Below are 23,349 nucleotides of genomic sequence, written 5' to 3' on the forward strand. Positions count from 1 at the left end.
TTTTTTTTTTGTTCAAGGCTGGTGCTCTACCACTTGAGCCACAGCTCTACTCCCAGCTTTTGGGTGGTTAACTGGAGATAAGAGTCTCATGGACTCTCCTTCCTGGGCTAGCTTTGAACCATAATCCTCAGATCTCAGCCTCTTGAGTAGCTAGGATTACAGGCATGAGCCACTGGTGCCTAGGTTTAATGTATGCTATTTTTTTTAAAGAAAAGAATACATACAAATTGCTTTTTCTTGTCAGTAGAAAGCCTGTTCATTTCTTCTTTATCGGCTTTCATCTCTTCTTCATTATACTGAAAGTCACGAACAATGAATCTAAATTTGGAGGGAAAAATAACCACAAATGTGTTCATACTATACACAGCTAATCTAACAAATTAAAGAAAACAAAAACATAATAGTCTTACTTGTTTTCCCTGGCTTTGTGTCTGAAATCATCAACCGCCTTCCTAAACAAGGTGACATTACAAAGGTAACTGTCTTGGTCCTCTGAGAGAACACTGAGGACAAAACAGAAAAAGATGGTTATGAATTTCTGTACTTACTGCTCTCATTCCTATCAAGAGCAGAGTTCAGAAGAGGTGCAAGGCAAGGGATACTACCATTCCCAAAGCATATCAATTCTTTATGTGTACTGTCTCTATACTGAACCCCCTGGATGTTTCTTTATGATGCCTTCATAGTCTCTATTATATTTACTTCTTATTAACCAACAAAATTAAACTACTAACTCAAGTGAAAAATCTAAGAAGCACTTTTCAAAAAAAATAAAGACCCAGGACCTATAGCAAGTGGTAAAGCTCTTGTCTGGCAAGTGTGGGCCCCACATTTGATCACCCGTATTAAAAACAAAACAAGCAGCAAGCTCTCTATCAGTTTCTCTATCAGTGCCAGATTGGTTGCTGATAATGTCTCCTTGCTACTCAAGCATATTCCCTTCTTGTCTGGAAAATCAGTTCTCTTTCCTCTCTCGAATCTAACCCAGCCAGCCCAACTTCACAGCACTGCCCCAACCTCATACTTCAGAGATCTTTGTTCTTCCATCACTCAATGTACTCTGCATATCCTAGGCTCTATTTTACGTTTCTAAAGATGTCAGTGAGCTCAGAACTCAGTCCCATCTCTAGAAATCACTAGAAAGACCTCTCTGGGAACAATTGCCAAGAAATTTTAACTGTCACATCAATTTGTAATGCCTTCGGGTAAAAGTCCACTATTTGAAAGGCAAACTGTATGGCTCATATGATATGTAATTTGGCTTTCAAAAATCACCTATGAACATGCAAAGGCTATGGAACTGTATACCCACTCCGTCATGACCTTGTGCTCGGGGATCATTACCAAGAGTTTCTTGCTCTTCTGTAATTCATGTATTTAATTTGTGTATTTTTAAAGCAACTTTATCAAGCTTTGATGACATAAAAAATTGTAGACTTTAGTTAAATCTGGACATATATATACAGATGAGACTATCTTCCACAACAAAGGTAATTAACACTACTATGTCTAAAAGCTCCCTTATGCCCTTATTGTTTCATTTTTAAATGTTTAGTTTTTATTTACAATGTGGTGTTTTTAATTTTTTTTTGGTTGATTCTGGGGCTTAAACTGTGGGCCTAGGAACTATTCCTGAGCTTTTGTGCTCAACACTAGTGCTCTACCATTTGAGTCACAGCTTTATTTCTGGCTTTTTCTAATTGGAGATAAGAGTCTCACAGACTTTTCTGCCCAGGCTGGCTTCAAACTGTGATCCTCAAATCTCAGCCTCCTGAATAAGTAGAATTATAGGCATGAGCCACTAATGCCCAGCTTCTTCTGAAAAAAAAATTTTTTTTGGTCCGGTCGTGGGCCGGAACTCTGGGCCTGGGCACTGTCCCTCAGCTCTTCAGCTCAAGGCTAGCGCTCTACCACTTGAGCCACAGCGCCACTTCCAGCTTTTTTTTTTCTGCTTATGTAGTATGGAGGAATCGAATCCAGGGCCTCATGCATGCAAGGCAAGCGCTCTACCACTGAACCACCTTCCCAACCCACTTCTTATGAAATTTTTTAAAAAATTAGTTTGATGAAATGGAAGGGATCTCGTGGAATTTAATGATACTTTATTAAATTGTACTAAAAATAAAAAGCAAATTCCATTGTTCTCAGAAACTTAAGGACTACTTAGTTAGCCAGATACATACTGGTGCCAGCTACAAAGCTGAACTGAAGACTGGCTTAAAGCACTGAACCAGTCCTGGCTTTTAGCCAAGCAGAGAGGGACAACCTTACCTCCCTAAAAAGGACCAACAGATACTTGAGTTGCCATCATTTTGTGATCATTTACATGCAGAAGAACTCCACTTCTCTAGATTTAAAACATTTAAATCTCCTCTTGAATTACGTCTTCTAAAACTATTACCCTTTGCTCTTGTTCCTAGTGCCTTTGAAATTCAAATCAAGTCAGCTACCAAGTGAACAGAGTTCAATTTTAAAAACTTGTTAGGACAGGGCACTGGTGGCTCACATTTGTAATCCTTGCTACTCAGGAGGCTTAGATTTGAGGATCGAGATTCAAAGTCAGCCTCAGCAGGAAAGTCCTTGAGTCTCTTATCGCCAATAAACCACCAGAAAACCAGAAGTGGCACTGTGGCTCAAGTGGCAGAGCGCTTGCCTTGAGTTGAAGAGCTCAGAGACAACACCCAGACCGAGAGTTCACGCCCCACAACCAACCAAAAAAAAAAAGTGTATTATGCATGACATATAACTGTAACCCCTGTGTACATCACCTTTATAATAGTGATTGAAGAATTTTTTTAAAAAATGTTAAGCCAGGTGTGGTAGTGCATACCTATAATCCCAGCACTTGGTAAACTGAGGTAGGTAGATTCTCAGTCAGAGGCCAGCCAGGGCTACATGCTAACCTGGGCAAAATAATGACAGCCTGTTTCAAAATAACAAAATTTAAAGGAAAAAGAAAAAGCTTTTAACTATATTTTCCAAGGTTGATTCAATGATGAGTAAACTGGTTTGAGATCAAAATAAATCAAAATTTTGCTGTGGTCATTTCACAGTCATGAGCAATATTCTACCACTATAATTAATTATGCTATCAATCATAACTTTATATAATACTTTGGCATTGGTAGGTTTTTTATTTTGTTTATTTAGGTAGGTTTTATTTGAGGTAGGGAGGATCCACAGGTTTAAACTCAGGGCCCCATATTTGCTCAACTTGCTTGCCTGCCTGGTACTCTAGTACTTAAGCTATGCTTCCAGCCAGCATGGGTGGTTATTTTACTGATTCTTTTTGGAGATGGACTCTTATGTACTTCTGCACCCACGCTAGCTTTGAACTGTAATCCTCTAGATCTCAGCCTCCCCAATAACTAGGATTACAATGTGACCCACTGGTGCCAGGATTATTTTGCTGTTTTGAAGCCCTTCCAAAAGCATTTGAAAGCAAAGTAATACAGCTGATTCAAAATCCTGATGGCTAAAGAAGCCAAGATAGAAAAAAAAAAATTTGTTGTACAGTTAGATCCTACTGTGTGCCTTATCAAGAAAAAAATAAGCTGGGCTCCAGTGCAGCAGCTCATGCCTATAATCCTAGCCTATTCAGGAGGCTGACGATCATGGTTTGAAGCCAGCCTGGGCAGAAAAGTCTGTGAGATTCCTATCTCCAATAAACTACTCAGAAAAAGCTCAAGTGGCAGACTACTAGCCTTGAGCAAAAGAGGCTTAAGGATAGCACCTAGGCCCAGAGTTCAAGCCCCAGGATTGGCAAAAAAGAAGCAGGGGAGGGAGAGAAAGAAAAAAAAATATATGCCAGGCACTAGTGGTTGCAATCCTAGCTACTCAGGAGGCAGAGACCTGAAGATCATGATTCAAAGCCAGGTCAGGCAAGAAAGTCTAGGAGACTCTTATCTCCAATTAACCACCAGTATGCTGGAAGTAGAGCTGTGGCTCAAATGGTAAATGGCTAGTCTCGACAGCGCCCAAGTCTGGAGTTCAACTCTAGGACTGAAACAAAGACAGTAAGATAAAATAAATATGTACGAGCTACTTGTCTTTTCCTCTCTCTCCCCAAGAAAGTATTTTTTAAATACCATATAGGCCTATCATAGTGGCCAAGGCCTTTAATCCTAGCTATAACAGAGGCATAGTTACTTAAGAAGATCATGATTTATGCCAGCCCTGGGCAAAAACACAGAACCTATCTGAAAAGTAACTAAAGCAAAAAAAGATGGGGATGTGGTTCAAGTGGTAAAGGGCCAGCATAGAAAACCCAAAGCCCAGAGTGCCACAAAAAATAAACCCTTACAAAAAATAAACCGTAAGTCCTTAGTATAATGTACTTTTAGTCATGTACATGTACTTAGCTGCTCTAATGTGCCCCATTCTTATTAAATTTTAGGTGAAATTTGTAAGACAGAATTCTCTGACCTCCAGGTATGGCTCCAATTGAGGAAACATATAAACAGATAACTACTCTAAAGCTGAAGACACACATTAGACTATGGGCAATGAGTACCTGTACATGGGCATTCAAGAGTTTCACAGATGAGGCCATCCAACTGGTAGTTTGTGAGACAGGCAAAAGAGAACATTCCAGGTAGGACCTCCTATGCAAACAAACCCAGAGGAGGAACTGCCCCCAAGAAAGTATGGCTGGAACACAGCATGTCAAAATGAGGAGGAAGAAGGGTGTTAAGCAGAGCAGCAGCAAACAGACTGATTTATCTCAAGATGGAAATGGCAGCAGTGACTGAGGACAAAGAAGACCAGCAGAGGGCAGTTACCAGGGGCCCAGCTGGGGATGACAGGAGTTTAAACTGGGGCAGCAGCAGATAGGTGGAAGAGGAGGGAGCATTTAAAGCAGACAGAAAAAACTTCATGAAATTAGGTATCTATTTTCACCTACAGAACAGAAATTTCATATGTCTCCAACAACCATGGGAGGAAGAAATGACATGAGTGGTTGGGGTGGAGCTGGGGGAAGAGGAGTCTTGATGGCTTCTGGCTGTGCTTTGGTCTGGATCACTAGGCAGGCAGTGCTACTGCCACCTACCACAAGGAAAATGGACAGCTGCAGTCCGAGCCTGGGGAGGTCATGCTGATTTCCTAGGGACAGTCCACTGGGAACCCAGTGTGTTAAATCTGAAGCTATGGGTAGGGCAGGAGACAGATGAAGACTCTAAAGTCCCAAAATTCCAGAGATGCAAAACCAGACTGTGCCCCAACACAAGGCAGCTTAGGGGGGTTGAAGTGATACCAGTCTCTTCCACTCACTCTAGCAATGCAGGGGCAGAGGCTAGCCATTACATTTGGGCAGGGCTAACGTTGCTGGCAGGAGAAGGCCTGGCAATGACTAGAGAGTCTAGTCTATGCAAGGGGGAAGCATGATGATCAACAAATTAAGGCAAACAAAGGGCTGGGCCTTTGTACAAGGTCAAACCAACTTCAGGGGGAGTAAAAAAACAGAGAGCTAGCCTGCTAAGGAGTTAAGACTCTAAGGCAGAACTTTTCAAGAAGTTCAGGGTGAGACAAAAGATAAGTCACAGAAACCAAGTAGAAGTGATAAAACGTGTGACCATCAGGGAGGTGACCAACGACAGATCTGAAACCAAGGCAAAACCAGTAGGGACCTAAGTAACACATGAAGCCAGGGTGAAGCAACAAAATGTAAGCCACAAGGAGAGAAAAAGGCAAGAAAGTCACCTATCTTCATAACTAAACATGGACTTTACTCTCCTCAGATACAGGTCAGCCAGAAACTGTCTGCCAGGAGGCTTAATCTGATCCAATTTGCAAAAGTTCTACCAGCTTCTAATAAATAAGTAAACTCACTCCACTTAGTTCTACCATTATGACTTCTCATAGGTGTCACTGCCTGAAAAGCCATGCCTGTGCGTTTTTCAGATGTTTCCTGGTATTTCCAGTCCAGTGGACGCTAAGAGAGGTGGTGCTTTCTGGAGCCTAGGAGCTCTTACTGCTGTTTGTGGTCCCTTGCCTCTGTCCTAAGAGTTGGGCCAGCCATGCTGGCTGCTCCCTCACCAATCCATCTAGTTGCTTCCCTAACCTTTGCAAAGCTGCCAAATCTTCGCCTAGCAGCTAATGTGATTCTTTGTACACTTCTGGAGAAACTCATCTTCACTTGCAGTTCTAGCTCACTGAACTGATCCTCTGAAGCCCAAATGAATTTATGGTGGAGGAAAGGCACAAATTAATCAGTCATCTGACCCAATCAGACTTTATTTTTTTCTGGTGCTGCTTTCTGCATGTTAGGCAAAGGGCTCCATTACTGAGTCATACTCCCAGCTTGAACTTCTGGTTTTCTGGTGGTTTATTGGAGATAAACTTTCTTATCTGGACTGGCTTTGAACTGGGATCCTCAGATCTCAACCTCCTGAGTAGCTAGGATTACATGTGCCTGGCTCCATTCAAACATTTTAAGAAGCAAATGGAGACACAAGAAAGGGGAAAGTGAAAAGCTTCTCTCTCTGAATTGTGTTCTAACAAAAGACACAGAACAGCAACCCAGCCTCTACTTCTCTGCACAGGCTTTTATATACATGTATGCATTTTGCCATACAATGCCAGTTTTTCAATTGCCCAATATTTTCAAACTTCTGGGGGTATTCTGCAAATAGATTTTGAATTATTTCTAAAATGAAGCCAAGTATGGCACACGTCTATAATTCTAGCATTCCGAAGAGCAGCCTGGGCTACACAGTGAGATACTATCTCAAGCACACACAGATGAAGGAAGTTTGGGAACAATGTTTTCCAATCTTCTACTTCAAAATGCCACTTTCATCTTCACTGCTTCCGAGACCAATCGCTCATTCATCATGCTAAAAACTGTCAAGTAAGCTGGGTGTAGTAGCTAACACCTGAATCTTAGTTTCTTGGGTGGCAGAGATCAGCAGTTCAAGGCCAACCAAGGCCTAAGAGTATGTGAGAATCATCCCATTCAATGGCTGAACAGAGTGGCCCAAGCCTGTCATTCCAGCTACCAGGAAAGCACAAAGGCTGGGTGCATGCACCTGTCATCTCCAGTAATACAGAAAATACAAGGAGGAGGATCAAAGCCCCATGTGGGGCATAAAATGAGACCCTATCTTAAAAATAACCAAGATAAAAAGGGCTTTGAAAGCATGGCTTACACATGCCTCACTTAGTATTTACAAGGCCCTGAATCCTAAATTCCATGCCCAGTACTGCCAAAAAAAAAAAAAAAAATATCAAGTACTGTCTAATTTAGTTGATTTGTGTAAAGCACTTGCAATATACAGCATATAGAAATTATTTTAAAATGTTAGCTATTAGCCCACCAACAAATATGCATTAGTGGTTAGAGGCCTTTCCTGAATAACATATGCCTTAGAAACATGCCTATCCAAGCTCTTCATGGTGCTAGCTGTGAAGGTGGCTCCATTCTCTACAACATTTGAACAGCTACATTTCTGAGTCAATGAGTCCAGATGTATTTTGAACTGAGAAATAGATATTTGTACTGAATGAGGCAGGGTTGGGGACTCTAAGAAGCTCATTCAGAAGACAGATATTACCTGTTCTCATTGGCATTTCTGCCTTTAAATTACTAAGGTGATTAGCAAGGGGTCTAAATTTCTGAATTAATATTTTACAGTCCTACTTTCAAAGGAGGATTTAATATTGTGAAATTACAGCCTCATCTGTGAAATACTACCTTATTTTTGTATACTCTCTCAAACTTAAGCTAACTTCATAACATAAAGAAGGAAAGTTCTATGCTCACTCTACAAAGGAAATGAGGCCCAGAGAAGTTAAAAGACTTACCCCAGGTCACACAGCAAGCTGGTAGCAGAACGCAATAGAACTCAGATCCCTGGGTCCAGGACTCTTTCCATTATACTAAGCTACCTCCCATATGACACAATGAAACTGGAAAAGAAAATATTTCATGGGCCTGACCTGACTAATTCTACTACTTTTCTAGCTCCTAATACCTTTCTTTCACAGGGTTGTCTCCTCCAGGTATTTTACATACAAAAGCATTCTTTTGGTATACATATACTATACTAGTATTTTCTCAAAGAACATCTTATGTGACAAAGGCAAAATACAAGGGAAGATGACACAGAACAGGGTTAAATACAAGATCTGAAGTTAAAGATCTGAGCCTGAGTGAGGTGCCAATGGTTTACACCCATAATCCTAGCTAATCAGAAGATTGAGGATCTGAGGAGCATGGTATGGTTCAAAGCCAGAATAGGAAGAAAACTCCATGAGACTCTCATCTCCCATTATCCAGTAAAAAGCTGAAAACAGAGATGGCTCAAGTGGTAGAGCACTAGCCTCAAGCAAAAAAGCAAAGGGACAGTGCTTAGGCTTTGAGTTCAAACCCTGGTACCAGCACAAAAAAAAGACCTGAGCTTGCTAACTTTGCCACTGGATACCACATAAGAATCTGACTTCCTCACGTATGAGTGAAAAGGTAACAACCTAAATTGCTTCATGAATTGCTGTAAATATCAAACTGCATAATCTATGGTAAATCCATAAATTGAACAACTGTTTCACAAAAATGGCGGTGTTGCTATTTTTAAGAAATGTATAAATTCGGCAAAGTCAATACTCAAAGCAATGATGAATATCTGAAGATCAACTGGAGATTATCTGCAGCTACCTAGTGAAAGTTCTTCCAAGACAAAATGAGGAATTAGTGACACAGTGGGGATGCAGGACACAGGAAGGGAAGACTTCTCAGAAGGTAGCATGATACAGCAAAAAACAGTGCCATACTACAGACTAGGGTTCCAGTTCTAAGGCTGTCACAATGACTCTGGGCAAACAATTCTTCCTCACTGACCACAATCTTCTGTCTATAAACATGCCAAGTCTGTGTCAAGTCTCTTCCACATCTAAAATTATGATTATTGAATTTATCTTACAGCATAAAAATGGTACTCTAAAATTATAGGTTTGGCACAAAGGAAAGACAGCAAAATCATTTCCTGACCCAACGTCCAAAACTGTAAAGAAAAATGATAGGAATTCCTCTTTTTCTTTCTGGTAGTACTGGGGATCAAATCCAGAGCCTTGTGCATTCTAGGCAAATGTTTATCACTACATCCATGGCCCAGAAACAAATGGTTTTACAAAAACTACTACTTACTTGCTAGATCTTGGAACAACCATTTCAGCTAATGTTTCATACTGCTTAATCCAGTCATTGTGGTTTAACCTGCAGAGAAGGAACAGTAAGCACAATTACTATTTCTAGCCCCATCCAGGAAGAGAAAAAAATACAGGACAAATAAGAAATTTAGACAGAGTAAAATACACCCCATATATGGAGTAAAAACTTCAAACTTTCTAATGAGAATAAATTTCAAAAACAGAGTAAGATAGGAAGTACAAATCACCACTCGTATGGCCATTGTCTCAAAAGAGACAAATCCTAGAATTGAAATGGAAAGGAAACAAAACTCAGTATACATTTTATACTTTCTATTCTATGGCTGATAAGTATTACACCTCATTTACCAAAACTGAACCACTACAACCTGTTCACAGGACACTGGTTTCTGGAGGTGTGGCGAGATAACTATGTTTGGGATGCAAAATAAGGTGTGTTTGAGTGTAAAAACAAAGACTCATATATAGTCTTTGTAGACCATAATAAAGAATAATTTATTATGTAAGGTAAGCTACATAAGTCGATTACAAGATACAGAAATGTTCTGGTTTTAAACAAAATTGAATTAGACAAAAATATGGACAAATATTATTTTCTGACAAGATATTAAAGCACAGGTATGCAGAAATTCCTCATTAATAACCAATGCTTCAATACAGCAGGGAAGAGTTTTATATCTAAAATATAAAACTAAACTTTCAGAGTCATACCCTGAGTTTCAAGTCTTTCTCTATGTGCAAAGAAAAATAGAAAAGCTACGGGCTGGGATGTTGGCTCAGTGGTAGAGCGCTTGCCTTGCATGTATGAGGCCCTGGGTTCGATTCCTCAGCACCACATAAGCAGAAAAAAAAATGCCAGAAGTGGCACTGTGGCTCAAGTGGTAGAGTGCTAGCCTTGAGCTGAAGAGCTGAGGGACAGCGCCCAGGCCCAGATTTCAGGCCCCACGACCAGACCAAAAAAAAAAAAAAAATAGAAAAGCCTGCATACTACAACAAATCAGATAATATTACAGCCATTGGGAATTCCACGGAGGGAGGTACATTCCCTCCCTTCTCTAGGAACCACTGTTTTCGAGTATTCTCAATCTAACTAGATAAACATGCAGAGCAAGGTAAGGAAAGCTCCATGCAATATCACTCTGAAAAGATTCCAAGTTTCTCATCTCAGCTGGGATTCCCCAAGGATTCCAATACCAAGACTTCAGTGTAAGAAGTGAAATCATTAACAGTGCTACACATAATTCTGATCTTCCTCCTATTAGCCAAAGATTTCATTTTACCACTAGCTATGATTAAGTAGTAATTAATATGGAAAGCCTATTCAAAATGAGATTTAAAAGAGTTATCTAATCCAGGGGTCAGCAAATTATTCCCATAATAGAACCTGTTTGGCAAATAGTTTTACTGAAACAAAGCCATATCTTCTTGCTTGTCTGGGCTGCTTCAGCTCTAACAACAATTTGACATAATACAGTTGAGTAGTTGTGATAGAGTTCAGATAGCTAGCAAAACCTAAACTACTATCTGGCCTTTTTTTTTTGGGGGGGGGGAGGAAGATAAGTGTCCCTAATCCAATCTATTCTTTGTTTCTTACAGGGCTTAAATCCATCTAACTAGTCAGAAAGGTTTTTTTAGAAAAGCAAATCTCAAGGACTTTTCTATTTCAAGAAATCCAAAACCTGACTCTAAGAAAATACAATAGTAACTTAGTATTTATTTATTTTTGGTCAGTTGTGGGCCTTGAACTGTCTTGAGCGCTGTCCCTCAGCTCTTCAGCTCAAGGCTAGCACTCTACCACTTGAGCTACAGTACCACTTCCAGTATTTAATTTTTTAATGAGTCAACTCTACCAATCTCAATTTAAAACCAGTGTCTCTATTACCAGATTATGAACTAAATTCTATTGTGTGTGCCACATGAGTTAATGTTGGTTGACAGATAAATGACAAGGTTATACTCTCTACTTCAGTTTTATAGTAAAACAGACACTAACATTTTTCTTCTATTTTAACAAATAAATCTTTTTTAATAGAAAGACATACTTGGGAACTACTACCAGTAATGTGACAAGATACTCTGAATCAAGAACAAAGTCATCCTTCTTCACAATTTCTGCCAGACTTCGCGTTAGCAAACTTCCTCTGAAAAGTAAGAAAAAAAATAATTTGGTGAATAGTTATGCTTTTCTATAACACAAGTCTTCACTTGTGTTAGACTAATCCTATTTATGCATGCTACATATATATCAAGGCAATGGTTAGCCTTGGTTAACACTTTGCCAAATATATTCCATCTCTGTAACCACAGAGATGTCAACATTTATCAAGATCCAGTGTCTACCTTTGTGTTTGCTTTATTATAACTCAGTTTTCCTGATTACATGTAGTATTGACTAGGAAAGTGCTATTTATTAGATCAAAGTCTATTTCAATGTATTATGTCATCTAAGCATAACCTTTTAGTTTTCTTCCCTTTCTCTGGCTATCATTTGATTCTAGGCAATTTTCCATTATTTAACCTAGTAATCAGCTCTTTCAAACCAGTCTTCATTTGGTCCTCCAGTAATGATATGCCCCTAGTAAAAATGACTTGTTCTGTTTGTATACTAATAATCTGCAATCAAGTTCCCCTCTAGGCTATGCAAATACAAGTTGAATAGGTATATACTTCAAACATTGCTAATAGTCATACAAGGAGATCAGCTTAAACAAGGGTGTCCTATTTTAATAAAACCTAATGTGAAAAACCTAGACCTGGAAAACAGAAAGAATAATTTTATATCATAAAAGGATATTTTTATAGAATTCTTAGCAGCAGGTAATTGTTGTATAATTAATATTCTGACTGAATCTAAAATTATTAACTTTCAAGAGGAGGGGTCTAGAAGAGGGGTGAGAGATGAATGAGAGAGGAAGGACGGGCAAATGAAATCCTAAGAGTCAATGTATATGTGTGAAAATGGAACTTGGAAATGTATGGGGATGAATGAGGTTGAGATGGGGGGGGGATTATGAAAGGGGTGACACTCATCAAGATGCATTGTGCTCAGAGACTGACATGTTGAAATCAAACTACTTTGTAAACTACTTAATAATAATAAAAAATAAAAATAAAATAAATAATTTTATAAGTTTTCAGAAAAATATCAAATATAGAAAATGGTAAGCCAGAACTCAGTTCACAATTACTTAAGAAACAAGAACAATAAATCAATCTCAAAATGTTTTGATTTATCTGAATTCTATAAACTTATATTAGTAAACTTCCTTTATGAAATAAAATCTTCATTTTGGTTATGGAAACAGCATAATTTGGAACTTACTAAACACCAACACGACTTCATCCAGTACATGTTATTGTATACTTTGTTATACTTAATAGTCATATATACTTGAGATGCTTACGCATTCTTTCGCTCCAAATTCTGAAGATTCCCTTTCAGGTTATTGTATGCAGATGCTCGAGACTTCAGGTCATTATCAATCTGAGTTACTCCCTTCAGAAAAGAAAAAGAAAAACAGGTCTAAGTCTGCTTCTATTAACACAATTAAAATAGATACTAAACTTTAATTTGCACAAAAAATGCCAATACTTCCTGATGTGAGAATTTTCTGCAATTGGTACAGAAGATCAATATAACAATAAGAGAAGAATCAGAAACACATGTAGTGTCTACACAAGTACTGTATACATATATACCTAAGTAACAGTTATCTCTTTGGATAGCTAATAAATCTTTACTAGATTCTAATTTCCTGTCCTATAAAATCTAACTTAACCTTAAAATTTACATAAATAATAATAGAATTTGAAAATCTCTTCTTGAAAAATTGTTGATCTAAGCCAGGTGTCAGGGGCTCACACCTCTAATCCTGGCTTGAGACCAAAGGGTCATGGTTTAAAGCCAGCTGGAGCAGGAAAGCTCTTGGGACTCTTATCTCCAGTTTACTACCCAAAAAAGTTGGAAGTAGAGCTATGGCTCAAAGAGTAGAGATCTAGTCTTGAGCAAAAAAGCTCAAGAGAAGTACCCAGGCCATGAGTTCAATCCTCAGGACTGACACAAAAACAAAAAAGCTTGATGTAATATTGAAATTAGCCATGTAAGCAAGCAAACCATACAATTTTGATCATCTATACATGAAAGTGCTATACTTTATAACATTTTTCCCTATCTAAAGTTACAGTCGAGATACTTCTGATTTCTATCTGTGACACATACTTAAGCTGCTTGTCAAAAACCTAAAAAGTACCAGATGCTTGTGGCTCATATCTGTAATCCCTAGGGGTGAGATATGAGGATGGTGGTTGGAATCCAATCTGGGCAGAAAAGTCAGTGAGACTTTTACCTCCAATTAACCACAAGAAAACCAGAAAAGCCAGGTGCCAGTGGCTCACACCTGTAATCCTAGCTACTCAGGAGGCTGAGATCTGAGGATTGCGGTTCAAAGCCAGCCTGGGCAGAAAAGTCTGTGAGACTCTTATCTCCAATAAACCACTAGAAAACCAGAAGTGGCACTATGGCTTAAGTGGTAGAGTGCTCACCTTGGGCTGAAGAGCCCAGGGACAGCGCCCAGGCCCACAGTTCAAGCCCCATGACCGACAAAATAAAATAAAATAAAGCCAGTATAAATTAATGTGTCCCATCCATCTCAATTTTTGTCTTACCTTGCCAATTATTTCAGAAATATTTTTAAGAGATTGCTTGATTGGATATTTGGCCATATCCCACTGGAATCTTGTTATGTAAGTAACCAAGTCAACTGAAGTAAGGAAATAAATTAATTATTGAATAGAAGCAATAGCATTGTTAAGAGTTATTTTTTCTAGCAGAGTAATACACTTTAATGTTCAAATTGGTAATGAAAAATATTAGTAAAGATATCAGTTCTCAAGATTGTTAGGGAAGTTACATTAAATAACATGGATTTATCAAAATTTTTAATCTTTTTTTTTGGGTCCAGTAGTGGGGCCTGAACTCTGGGCCTGGGCACTGTCCCTCAGCTCTTCAGCTCAAGGCTAGCGTCTACCACTTTAGCCACAGCGCCACTTCTGGCTTTTTTCTTTTTGCTTATGTGGTGCTGAGGAATCGAACCCCAGGGCCTCATGCGTGCAAGGCAAGCATTCTACCACTAAGCCACATTCCCAGCCCCCAAAATTTTAATCTTATAATCTCTTCTCAACTCAAAATTTTATGTAGACAATGTTCCTTCTGGTTTGATGATTGAATAAATAGAATATGTTCACATCTATGATAAGCCTCATATGAAGGACAAAAATATAAATATTAAGAAATTACTTCAAAGTGTCTTTTCCATATATTTAATTTGTTCTTTCCTTGACAACTTTACCTGTAATCCCACAACTCAGGAGGCTGAGGCAAGAAGATCAAAAGTATGAAGTCTCTAAGCTATACAGTGAATGAAAAGTCAACCTATACAATTTTGATAATCTATACGTGAAAATGCTATGCTTTGTAACATTTTTCACATTTAAAGATATAGTAAAGATTACTTCTGCTTTCTATCTGTGACATATACATAGCTGCTATATAGTGAGACCTTGTCTCAAAATACCAAGGGTTGGCTGGGTGCCGGTGGCTCACACCTGGATTCTAGAACATCTGAGGATCCCAGTTTGAAGCCAGCCCAGGCAGGAAAGACCCTGAGACTCTTATTTCCAATTAATCACAGAAAAAGCCAGAAGTGGCACTGTGGCTCAAATGGTAAAGTGCTAGCTTTGAGCAGAAAGGAGCTCAGAGACTGTGCCCAGGTCCAGAGTTCAAGCTGAGGACTTAACCAAAAAAAAAAGAAAGAAAGAAAGAAAAAAGACCTAATTTAAAATGAAGCAAATGCTAAAGTGATATTTCAGAAGAAAAGAAATCTAAGTAAAACTCACAATGAGGTCAAAGTCATCTTTATAAAGCTATTAATACATGGATCAAATTCTAGTAACTATTAGCTTCTAGCCGAAGAAACAGAAATGTCAGAAGTCTATTTTTATAAGTATTAAGAAAAGCCATTATTTGAGTTTGAGGGGAAAGAACCATAACTCTGAAATAAAATCAGTAATTTAATTCTAAGACTTTAGCAGTCAGATGCTGTTAAACAGAAAAGCTAGAGATGATAGCTGATATATATATATGGATTAATGCTCAGATATGCAACTTAGAAACTTACATAAAAGTTAGCAAACAGAATCTAGACAGAGGTAAAGCCCTAATACTGCTCTTATGGAAGACCTGACTTCATCTCATAAGCAACATTAAACATAATGTAAGGGATGGGAAGGTAGCTCAGTGGTAGAGTACTTGCCTTGTAGGCATGAGGCCTTGGGTTCGATTCCTCAGCACCTCATAACCAGAAAAAGCCGGAAGTGGCACTGTGGCTCAAGTGGTAGAGCACTAGCCTTGAGCTGAAGAGCTGAGGGCCAGCGCCCAGGCCCAGAGTTCAAGCCCCACGACCGACCAAAAAAAAAAAAAAACCCACAAAAACCATAATGTAAGATTATCTTATGTGAAATTATGTTTTAGGGGCGGACTGGGAATGTTATAGTATCACCAAACTCAATAATATCAATAACTATTAATGGCTTTCTGTTGTATTTAACAAAATCTTTACATACAGATTATTTTCACATCTTTTATTCTTATAGCTAAGTCATTTACTTTATACAAGTTAAAAATAATAAAATCATGAAACATTAGCTTACCTCCATTGGCCAACAGATTCTCCTGAACTTTATCTTTACTATCCTCTAATACATCAGCCATGTATTGAGCCACTTTCTTAACCACGCTGGGGAGCAAAAGAACAAATCATCATTTTCAAGAAAAAGACCTATATTCCATGTTATGCAATGAACATGGCACACAAACATAAATTTGAATATAGATACCTACATGCAGACACACATACTATATTTCCACACAAATATTATAAGTAGAAGACATGGGTCCTACCTTATATAACATGTTAAAGACAAAATGGACCAAAATTTTGTAATACACAAAAATCAAATGTCTAATGGTAGTTTTAAAAAATGCATAATGAATGTGTTTGTGACTTTAACTATCACTATCCCACAATAATGAAAAATTTATGTAACCAATCACAATTAAAAAATTGCTTTAAAAAAGATACATGTAATGTGTTTATTAGCCTAGAAAGGAAGGGGTAGGATGCTAAGGGGAAATGATCAGAATATTTCATGAAACAGTTTGTATATTACATACCAAGAAACTGGCTAATGGATCTGATTGCAAGGGTCAAGGACAGAGGAGGAGGTAGGGAGCTAGCTTTTGCAGCAGAACCATGCCTTCACTTAGGATAGATGGGAATCAGACCAGCAACAGACATCAGCAATTGTCATCAAGATCACAGTCCTACATTATTTATTCAATTTATTCATGAGTAACTACAGAAGCTATGCTATAGAAGAAAGCTCAGTGCAGAAATTACCTGGGTCTGACCTTGTCAATCCTTTCACTTTATAAGATACTAATATAAAGAGGATTCGTGACTTATCCAATGTCACAACAATTAAAGGCAGACCTCTGAGAAGAAACATGGTATCCTGACTCTGGAGTTCAGTGCCATTTTCCCCATTCCATGCCTGCCTGTAGGCCTGGTGGAATTCAAAATTATACAAAACAAAATCACTATCTTCACATTGCTTGCAGTCTAACTGGAGAGGTACCAAAATACACAAATGAGTAACTAAAAAGAAATCTGAGGTAAGTGCCAGTTGAGACTATCAGGTTACAAAGAAGCACACAGAGAAAAGCAATCATTTCCTGCTGCTACAATCAAGAAAACTTAGTATAGCAGTTGAGGAGCAAGGGCAAGGAAGGATGGCAAGAGTTTATTTTTCCCATACAATCATGGGAAGAAAGTACACTCTTGCCAAAAAGCATCATCTGAGTCAAGATAAGGAGATACAGAAATGCCTGGGCATTCAGAAGATGGAGGAGGTTGGGACTCTGTTAGAAACTGTGCAAGGCTGACTGCACATAGCTAGCTAGCCTCTACGTTAACTCTAGACAAAAATGCAGGATGGAAAACATGCTATAGGAATAATATGTTCAATGACTCAAAGGGAAAAAAAACAGAAAACTTGTAAAAGTATAAACCGAATCAGAAAGGGCCAGAAAATGTTAGAAGGAGCAAACTTAAATGACTGTCTTAGGTTGAGTGATTCCAAATGAAGACAGTAGAATAATGTAAGAACCAATGACATAAACCCCAAGTCTTAAATACATTTAACCTGAGATTTGTAGCCACACAATCTCCCTATGCATTGCTCTAAAAATATTAATGTCATATCACCTCAAAAATCTGCTCTAATGCTTAAAGTGTTTAGAAACTATACACTAGGGCTGGGATGTAGCTCAGTGGCAAAGCGCTTGCCTAGCAAGTGCAACGTCCTGGGTTCGATCCCCCAGTACCAAAAAAGAAAAGACAAAAAAAAATACAGTTAAAAAAAGAAACTATAGGGGGCTGGGAAGGTGGCTCAGTGGTAGAGCACTTGCCTTGCATGCCTGAGGCCCTGGGTTCGATTCCCCAGCACCACATAAGCAAAAAGAAAAAAGAAGCCGGAAGTGGCGCTGTGGCTCAAGTGGTAGAGCGCTAGCCTTGAGCTGAAGAGCTGAGGGACAGCGCCCAGGCCCAGAGTTCAGGCCCCACGACCGGACCCCCCCCCCAAAAAAAAACAACAAAATAAAAAAACAAAAAAGAAAAAAGAAAAAAAAGAAACTATATACTATGATTTACTCTACATACCACTTGATCAGTCTTTAAAAGATGAAACATTTAAATCACTAAGCTACCATCTGTCAATTCTACCCAGGTCTAACCACAGATTTTCAAGTTTCCCATCTCAGGTAGAATAAAGACAAGCTTATAGAGCAACACAGATAAGCCAACAAACTGCACAGGTAACTCTCTCTATTCACCATGCTCTCTACATTTGCCCTAAATACTTTTCAGATTCCTCTCTAAAACCCCTTAGCTAACGTAAACTATACTCAGAACATCCCACTGAAAAGTTGAAGACCAGCAGACAGCCAACAGGATGATTAACAAAGGCCATATATAATGCTGATAATTACATTCTCAGGACCTTCCTTTCTGGTTGTTTTTTTTTTTTTTTTTGGTCGGTTGCGGGGCTTGAACTCTGGGCCTGAGCTCAAGGCAAGTGCTCTGCCACTTGAGCCACAGCGCCACTTTCAGTTTTCTGGTGGTTTATTGGAGATAAGAGTTTCATAGTTTTCCTGCCCAGGCTGGCTTTGAACCACGATCCTCAGATCTCAGCCTCCTGAGTAGCTAGGATTACAGGTGTGAGCCACCAGTGCCTGGCTGGAACTTCCTTTCTTAAGTGTCTCTTTGGTTGTCATGACCTGAAACTATGAAGAATGACACAGAAGGGATCTCAGAGAGGATAATCACCTCAGGACTGGTAACTAAAAGCCAGTAACCAAAAGCCTATAATCATGTTGCAGTTGTAACTCAATGGTAGAGCACATACTTATTAGCAGGCTCAAAGTCCTGGGTTCGATCCCCAGGAGTAAATAAACCTTAAAACTTATAATAAAAAAAAAAACGAGACTACTTTTTCCATCAATTAGTCTTTGAGTATATCTTGAATACATTTCACTATATTTACAATAATTCATAATTATTTGCTCCAATTGAATACACAGAATTATAACCCTAAAAAGTAATTTGTTCTATTTCCTTCATTCTTTCTTTTCCATTCTATTTGGCCAAATACCTAGACTTATTTGAAGGTTTCAATATCAGTTGACTACTAAAACTGTCTCCTACAAGGCTACTCACCTCCATTATTAAAGACCATCAATGTAACATTTTAAGTCTGTTTGCTTTTTCACTCCATGTTATTTTGAAAGATCTCTCTCTGCAATCCTGATCTCAGCTGCCTCTGCCAGATCAGTTGCTTTGTGGTAGCTCTATAAATTCAGATGTGTTTAACAACATACACAGGCATGTTTCCAGAAAACATTCCCCTGTAATCAAGGCTATTGTTTTTAAACTTTAAGCAAACTTCAAGTAATTTCTAAATCCTCCAAAATTCTGCATTTTATAAACCACACTTATTTACCTAGGTCATACTTTAAAGCTCTGTATTCCAAAAATCAATGAGATACTAAACTGATTCCACCAATGTATCAAACTTCAGAATTTTATGCCTATACACAGCACAATAAAAGTGACAGAACCCGTAGTTTAAAAAAACTTTGCTGGGCTGGGAAGGTGGCTCAGTGGTAGAGCCCTTGCCTTGCATGCATGAGGCCCTGGGTTCGATTCCTCAGCACCACATAAGCAAAAAGAAAAAAGCCGGAAGTGGCGCTGTGGCTGAAGTGGTAGAGCGCTAGCCTTGAGCTGAAGAGCTGAGGGACAGCGCCCAGGCCCAGAGTTCTGGCCCATGACCGGACCAAAAAAAAAAATTTGCTAACTGAATTTTCAAGACAAAACCATCACATCTTCAAACAAATGGAATGAAGACAATACTGTTAGATTGGCAATGCTTCTTTGTTGATCCACAGACTGAACATAATCCTCATAAAATTCACATACTGTGATCCTAAAATTCACACGGCAATGCAAGGACTCCACAGTGGCCAAGTAAACAGTGAAGAAACAATGAAGTTGGAGAACTCACACTCTGATTCTAAAACTTGCTAAAAAGCCACAATAACCAAGATAATGAAGCCGGCTGGTGGCTGATAACTGAAATCCTAGCTACTCAGACGGTAGAGATCTGGGGATCCTGGTTGAAAGCCAGCTCAGGCAGAAAAGTCTATGAGATTCTTATCTCCAATTAACCACCAGAAAACCAGAAGTGGAGTTGTGGCTCAAAGTGGTAGAGTGTTGGCCTTGAGTGAAAGAGCTCAGGGACATCCCCCAGGCCCTGAATTCAAGCCCCATGACCACCACCAACAACAACAAAAGAAAAATCAAGATAATATATAGGCAAAAATATAAAAATACAAATAAAACAGCTATAAGTATAAAAATAAACCATCACATTATGTTCAACTAATTTTCAGCAGGGGGGTCAAAACAATTCAGTGGCAAAATCACATCACATGGTGCTGGGACAACAAGATATCCAAAAGCAAAAGAATGAAGTTGGGCCAGATGTTGTGGCACACACCTATAATCCCAACATTCTGAAATAGAAATCAAATATACAATGGAATACTACCTCATTCACGTGAGCCTGGCTATAAAAAAAAAATAAAAAACAAAGAACAAAAAATACCAATAGTAACTAAGTGTTTTTAAGAAGTAGAAAAGTTAGAACACTTAAACATTAATGGTGAAAATATTAAGTAGTATAACCATTTGAAGAGCAGTGCTGCAATTCTTCAAAGCAACCAAATGATCTAGAAATTCCACTCCCAGACACATATTAAAGACAAAGAAAACCTTAGAAGCACCCCCCAAAAAAAAACCCATGTATACAATATTCATAGCAGCATTATTCATATTAGTCAAGGAGCAAAAATAAATAAATGTCCATCGACTGATTAATGGATTCATAAATGTGATAAATGTATGCAATGGATTATTACTTGGTAATAGTGAAATTTAACAGAATTTTATTTGGTTGTGTTAAAAAAAAATGAGTAAGGACAGATGCTAGTGGCTCATGCCTGTAATCCTAGCTATTCAGGAGGCTGAGATCTGAGGTTCACGGTTTAAAGCCAGCCCAGGCAGGAAAGTCCGTGAGACTCTTATCGCCAATTAACCACCAGAAAACTGGAAGTGGAGCTGTGGCTCAAGAGGTAGAGTGCTTGTCTTGAGCTGAAGAGCGCAGGGACAGCGTGCAAGCCCAGAGTTCAAGCCCTATGACTGACAAATACATACATACATACATACATACATAAAATATGAATAAGTGTGGTAGCACAGAACTGTAATCCTAGCATTTAGCATGTGGGAGGCTAAAGCAGGAGTAGGGAGGAAGGTTTAAAGCCAGCCTGGCTTACCTGGTAAGATCATGCCCAGGACAAAAAAAAAAGGGAAAAGAAATGAGATGTTGATATACAGCATGGGTAAAATTTGAAAATACTATGTGCTAAATAAAAGAACCAGTCAAATGAGACCATGTATTATCTCTACTTATATGAAAGCAGCAGCAGGATAGGGAAATCTGTAGTGTCAGAAAGTGGACAGTGGGTATTGGGGGATAAGTGTCTACTTATCAGAAACAATTTTTGAGGGGAAAATTGATAAAAATGTTCTAAAGCCATAGTTCCGTTTGCACATTGCTGTGAATATACTAAAAATAACAATAACTGAGCACCAGTGGCTCATATCTGTAATCCTAGCTACTCAGGAGGCTGACATCTGAGGATTGCAGTTCAAAGCCAGATGAGGCAGGAAAGGCCATGAGACTCTGATCTCAAGTTAAACAACAAAAAAGCTGAAAGTATAGCTACAGCTTAAGAGGTAGAGTGCTAACCCTGAGCGAAAAAGTTCAAAGACAGTGTTCAGGCCCTAAAATCCAGCCCCAGGACTAGCATCAAAAAAAGTATTAAAAAGAATACCACTATTTTCACACTTCAAACTGGTAGCTTTAAGTATATAAAAATTGTACCTTCACAAAACTGTCTTACAAAGAAAATAGTAATCATTTTCTAAAACCATTCCAATAAACAAAGTATACATTGATAATAAAACCAATGCTCAGGTGGCCTGATCATAGTGTCTCATTTTGCTCTACTCCATGCATGTAAGTAATTACCCTTCTACAAATGCATCCAGTTTAGCCAGTTCATCCGACAAGCCAACCAAAACATCCAGAGTGCCGACCTAGAAGGGAAATAGAGAATTTTATTAAACCTCCATCTCTCTTTCCTTCTTCCTATTTTTGAGACAGGGTCTAACTATGTAGCCCAGACTGGCTTTAACCTCAAGCTCTTCCTACCTCCACATCCTGTCATCATGTCTGATTCATTTTATTTTTTAAAAAAGATGATACATCTTCATTTGAAATGTTCACAAATCATTCTCCGCATTTTACTTCCTAAAGTAACAGTGTAGCAAAAGATGTTTGCTAAATATTTCAATCTTTAGATATATGAGGTAATTCTCTATTCATGGGTATAAGTACCACTAAGGACTTGTCTAGGGAGGTCTGTGTTTATAATGTCCAGTGATAATGGGTCATTTGAAATCCTGCTTTACAACATTGGTTCTTGAGCAGGTCTGTGGGTATATATCAGAGGATCTGTAGCTGAATTATATGCAAACAATTGTGTTTTGGAGAAAAATTCTGTCCCCAAAGAATTCACAATGCCAAACTATGCCAAAAATAAGTAATTTCAAGTATTCTTTAATTTTATATATGCTACATATGACTGTTTCAAAAATAGCAAATGGGGGCTGGGGGTTTAGCCCAGTGGAAGGGCGCCCGCCCGGCACGTGCAAGGCCCTGGGTTTGGTCCTCAGCCCTGGAAAAAAAAAAAAAGCTACAAAACTAGCAAATGTAAACACCACCATCTTTCCCATTCTTTAGAAAAGTATATCAACTGATTCCTGGAAACCTGTTAAGGACAGATTAGGAGCTGGAAGAATGGCTCAGTGGTAGAGTGCCTACCTTGCAAACATAGAGCCCTGAATTCAAATCCTGATATAGTCTGCCCCCAAAAGGCTACTTGATTACTAATCCTGTTAAAGAGATTAACTGGGTTAAATAATGTTAGATTTTTCAAGTATGCGTGAGTTGGTGCTATGATAACACATTTAAAGTATTAGCAAAATATTAATTTAATAACAAAAATTGGCACTGTGATATTTAAATATTTCTATCATTTTGACTTTTGAAAAATCCTATTTTGCAAGGGTATTTATTTTCATAAAGTTTCTCATTATAATTTAGAAAAGCACATAAAAGTTTAAGAAAGATTTTTCCTTTGGTAGTTTACTTGTAGCTTCTCATAGAACAAGAATACATTTTAAGGGGCTGGGAAGATGGCTCAGTGGTAAAGTGCTTGCCTTGAATGCATGAGGCCCTGGGTTCAATTCCTGAGCACCACATAAACAGCAAAAGCCAGAAGTGGCTCTGTGGCTCAAGTGGTAGAAGAGCTCAGGGACAGTGCCCAGGCCTAGAGTTCAAGATCTACAATCAACAACAACAACAAAAAAGAATACATTTCAA

At 38.6% G+C, this 23,349-nt stretch overlaps 1 protein-coding gene across 1 annotated transcript in view; it reads right to left on the bottom strand.

Annotated features, from left to right (window-relative positions):
- Atp6v1c1 (ATPase, H+ transporting, lysosomal 42kDa, V1 subunit C1) overlaps positions 1 to 23,349 on the bottom strand; it is a 45,655-nt gene that overhangs the window by 7,849 nt on the left and 14,457 nt on the right. The window contains exons 3-10 of the mRNA XM_013012572.1: positions 21,934 to 22,001; positions 15,874 to 15,959; positions 13,831 to 13,925; positions 12,570 to 12,661; positions 11,208 to 11,306; positions 9,143 to 9,211; positions 411 to 503; positions 225 to 318 (exon numbers count right to left, since the gene is read on the bottom strand). Of these exons, the coding sequence (XP_012868026.1) occupies positions 225 to 318; positions 411 to 503; positions 9,143 to 9,211; positions 11,208 to 11,306; positions 12,570 to 12,661; positions 13,831 to 13,925; positions 15,874 to 15,959; positions 21,934 to 22,001 (696 nt within the window). The remainder of the gene's footprint in view (positions 1 to 224; positions 319 to 410; positions 504 to 9,142; positions 9,212 to 11,207; positions 11,307 to 12,569; positions 12,662 to 13,830; positions 13,926 to 15,873; positions 15,960 to 21,933; positions 22,002 to 23,349) is intronic.

Source organism: Dipodomys ordii, unplaced genomic scaffold, assembly GCF_000151885.1.
Source record: "Dipodomys ordii isolate 6190 unplaced genomic scaffold, Dord_2.0 Scaffold17, whole genome shotgun sequence".
In the NCBI taxonomy this organism is placed as follows: domain Eukaryota; kingdom Metazoa; phylum Chordata; class Mammalia; order Rodentia; family Heteromyidae; genus Dipodomys; species Dipodomys ordii.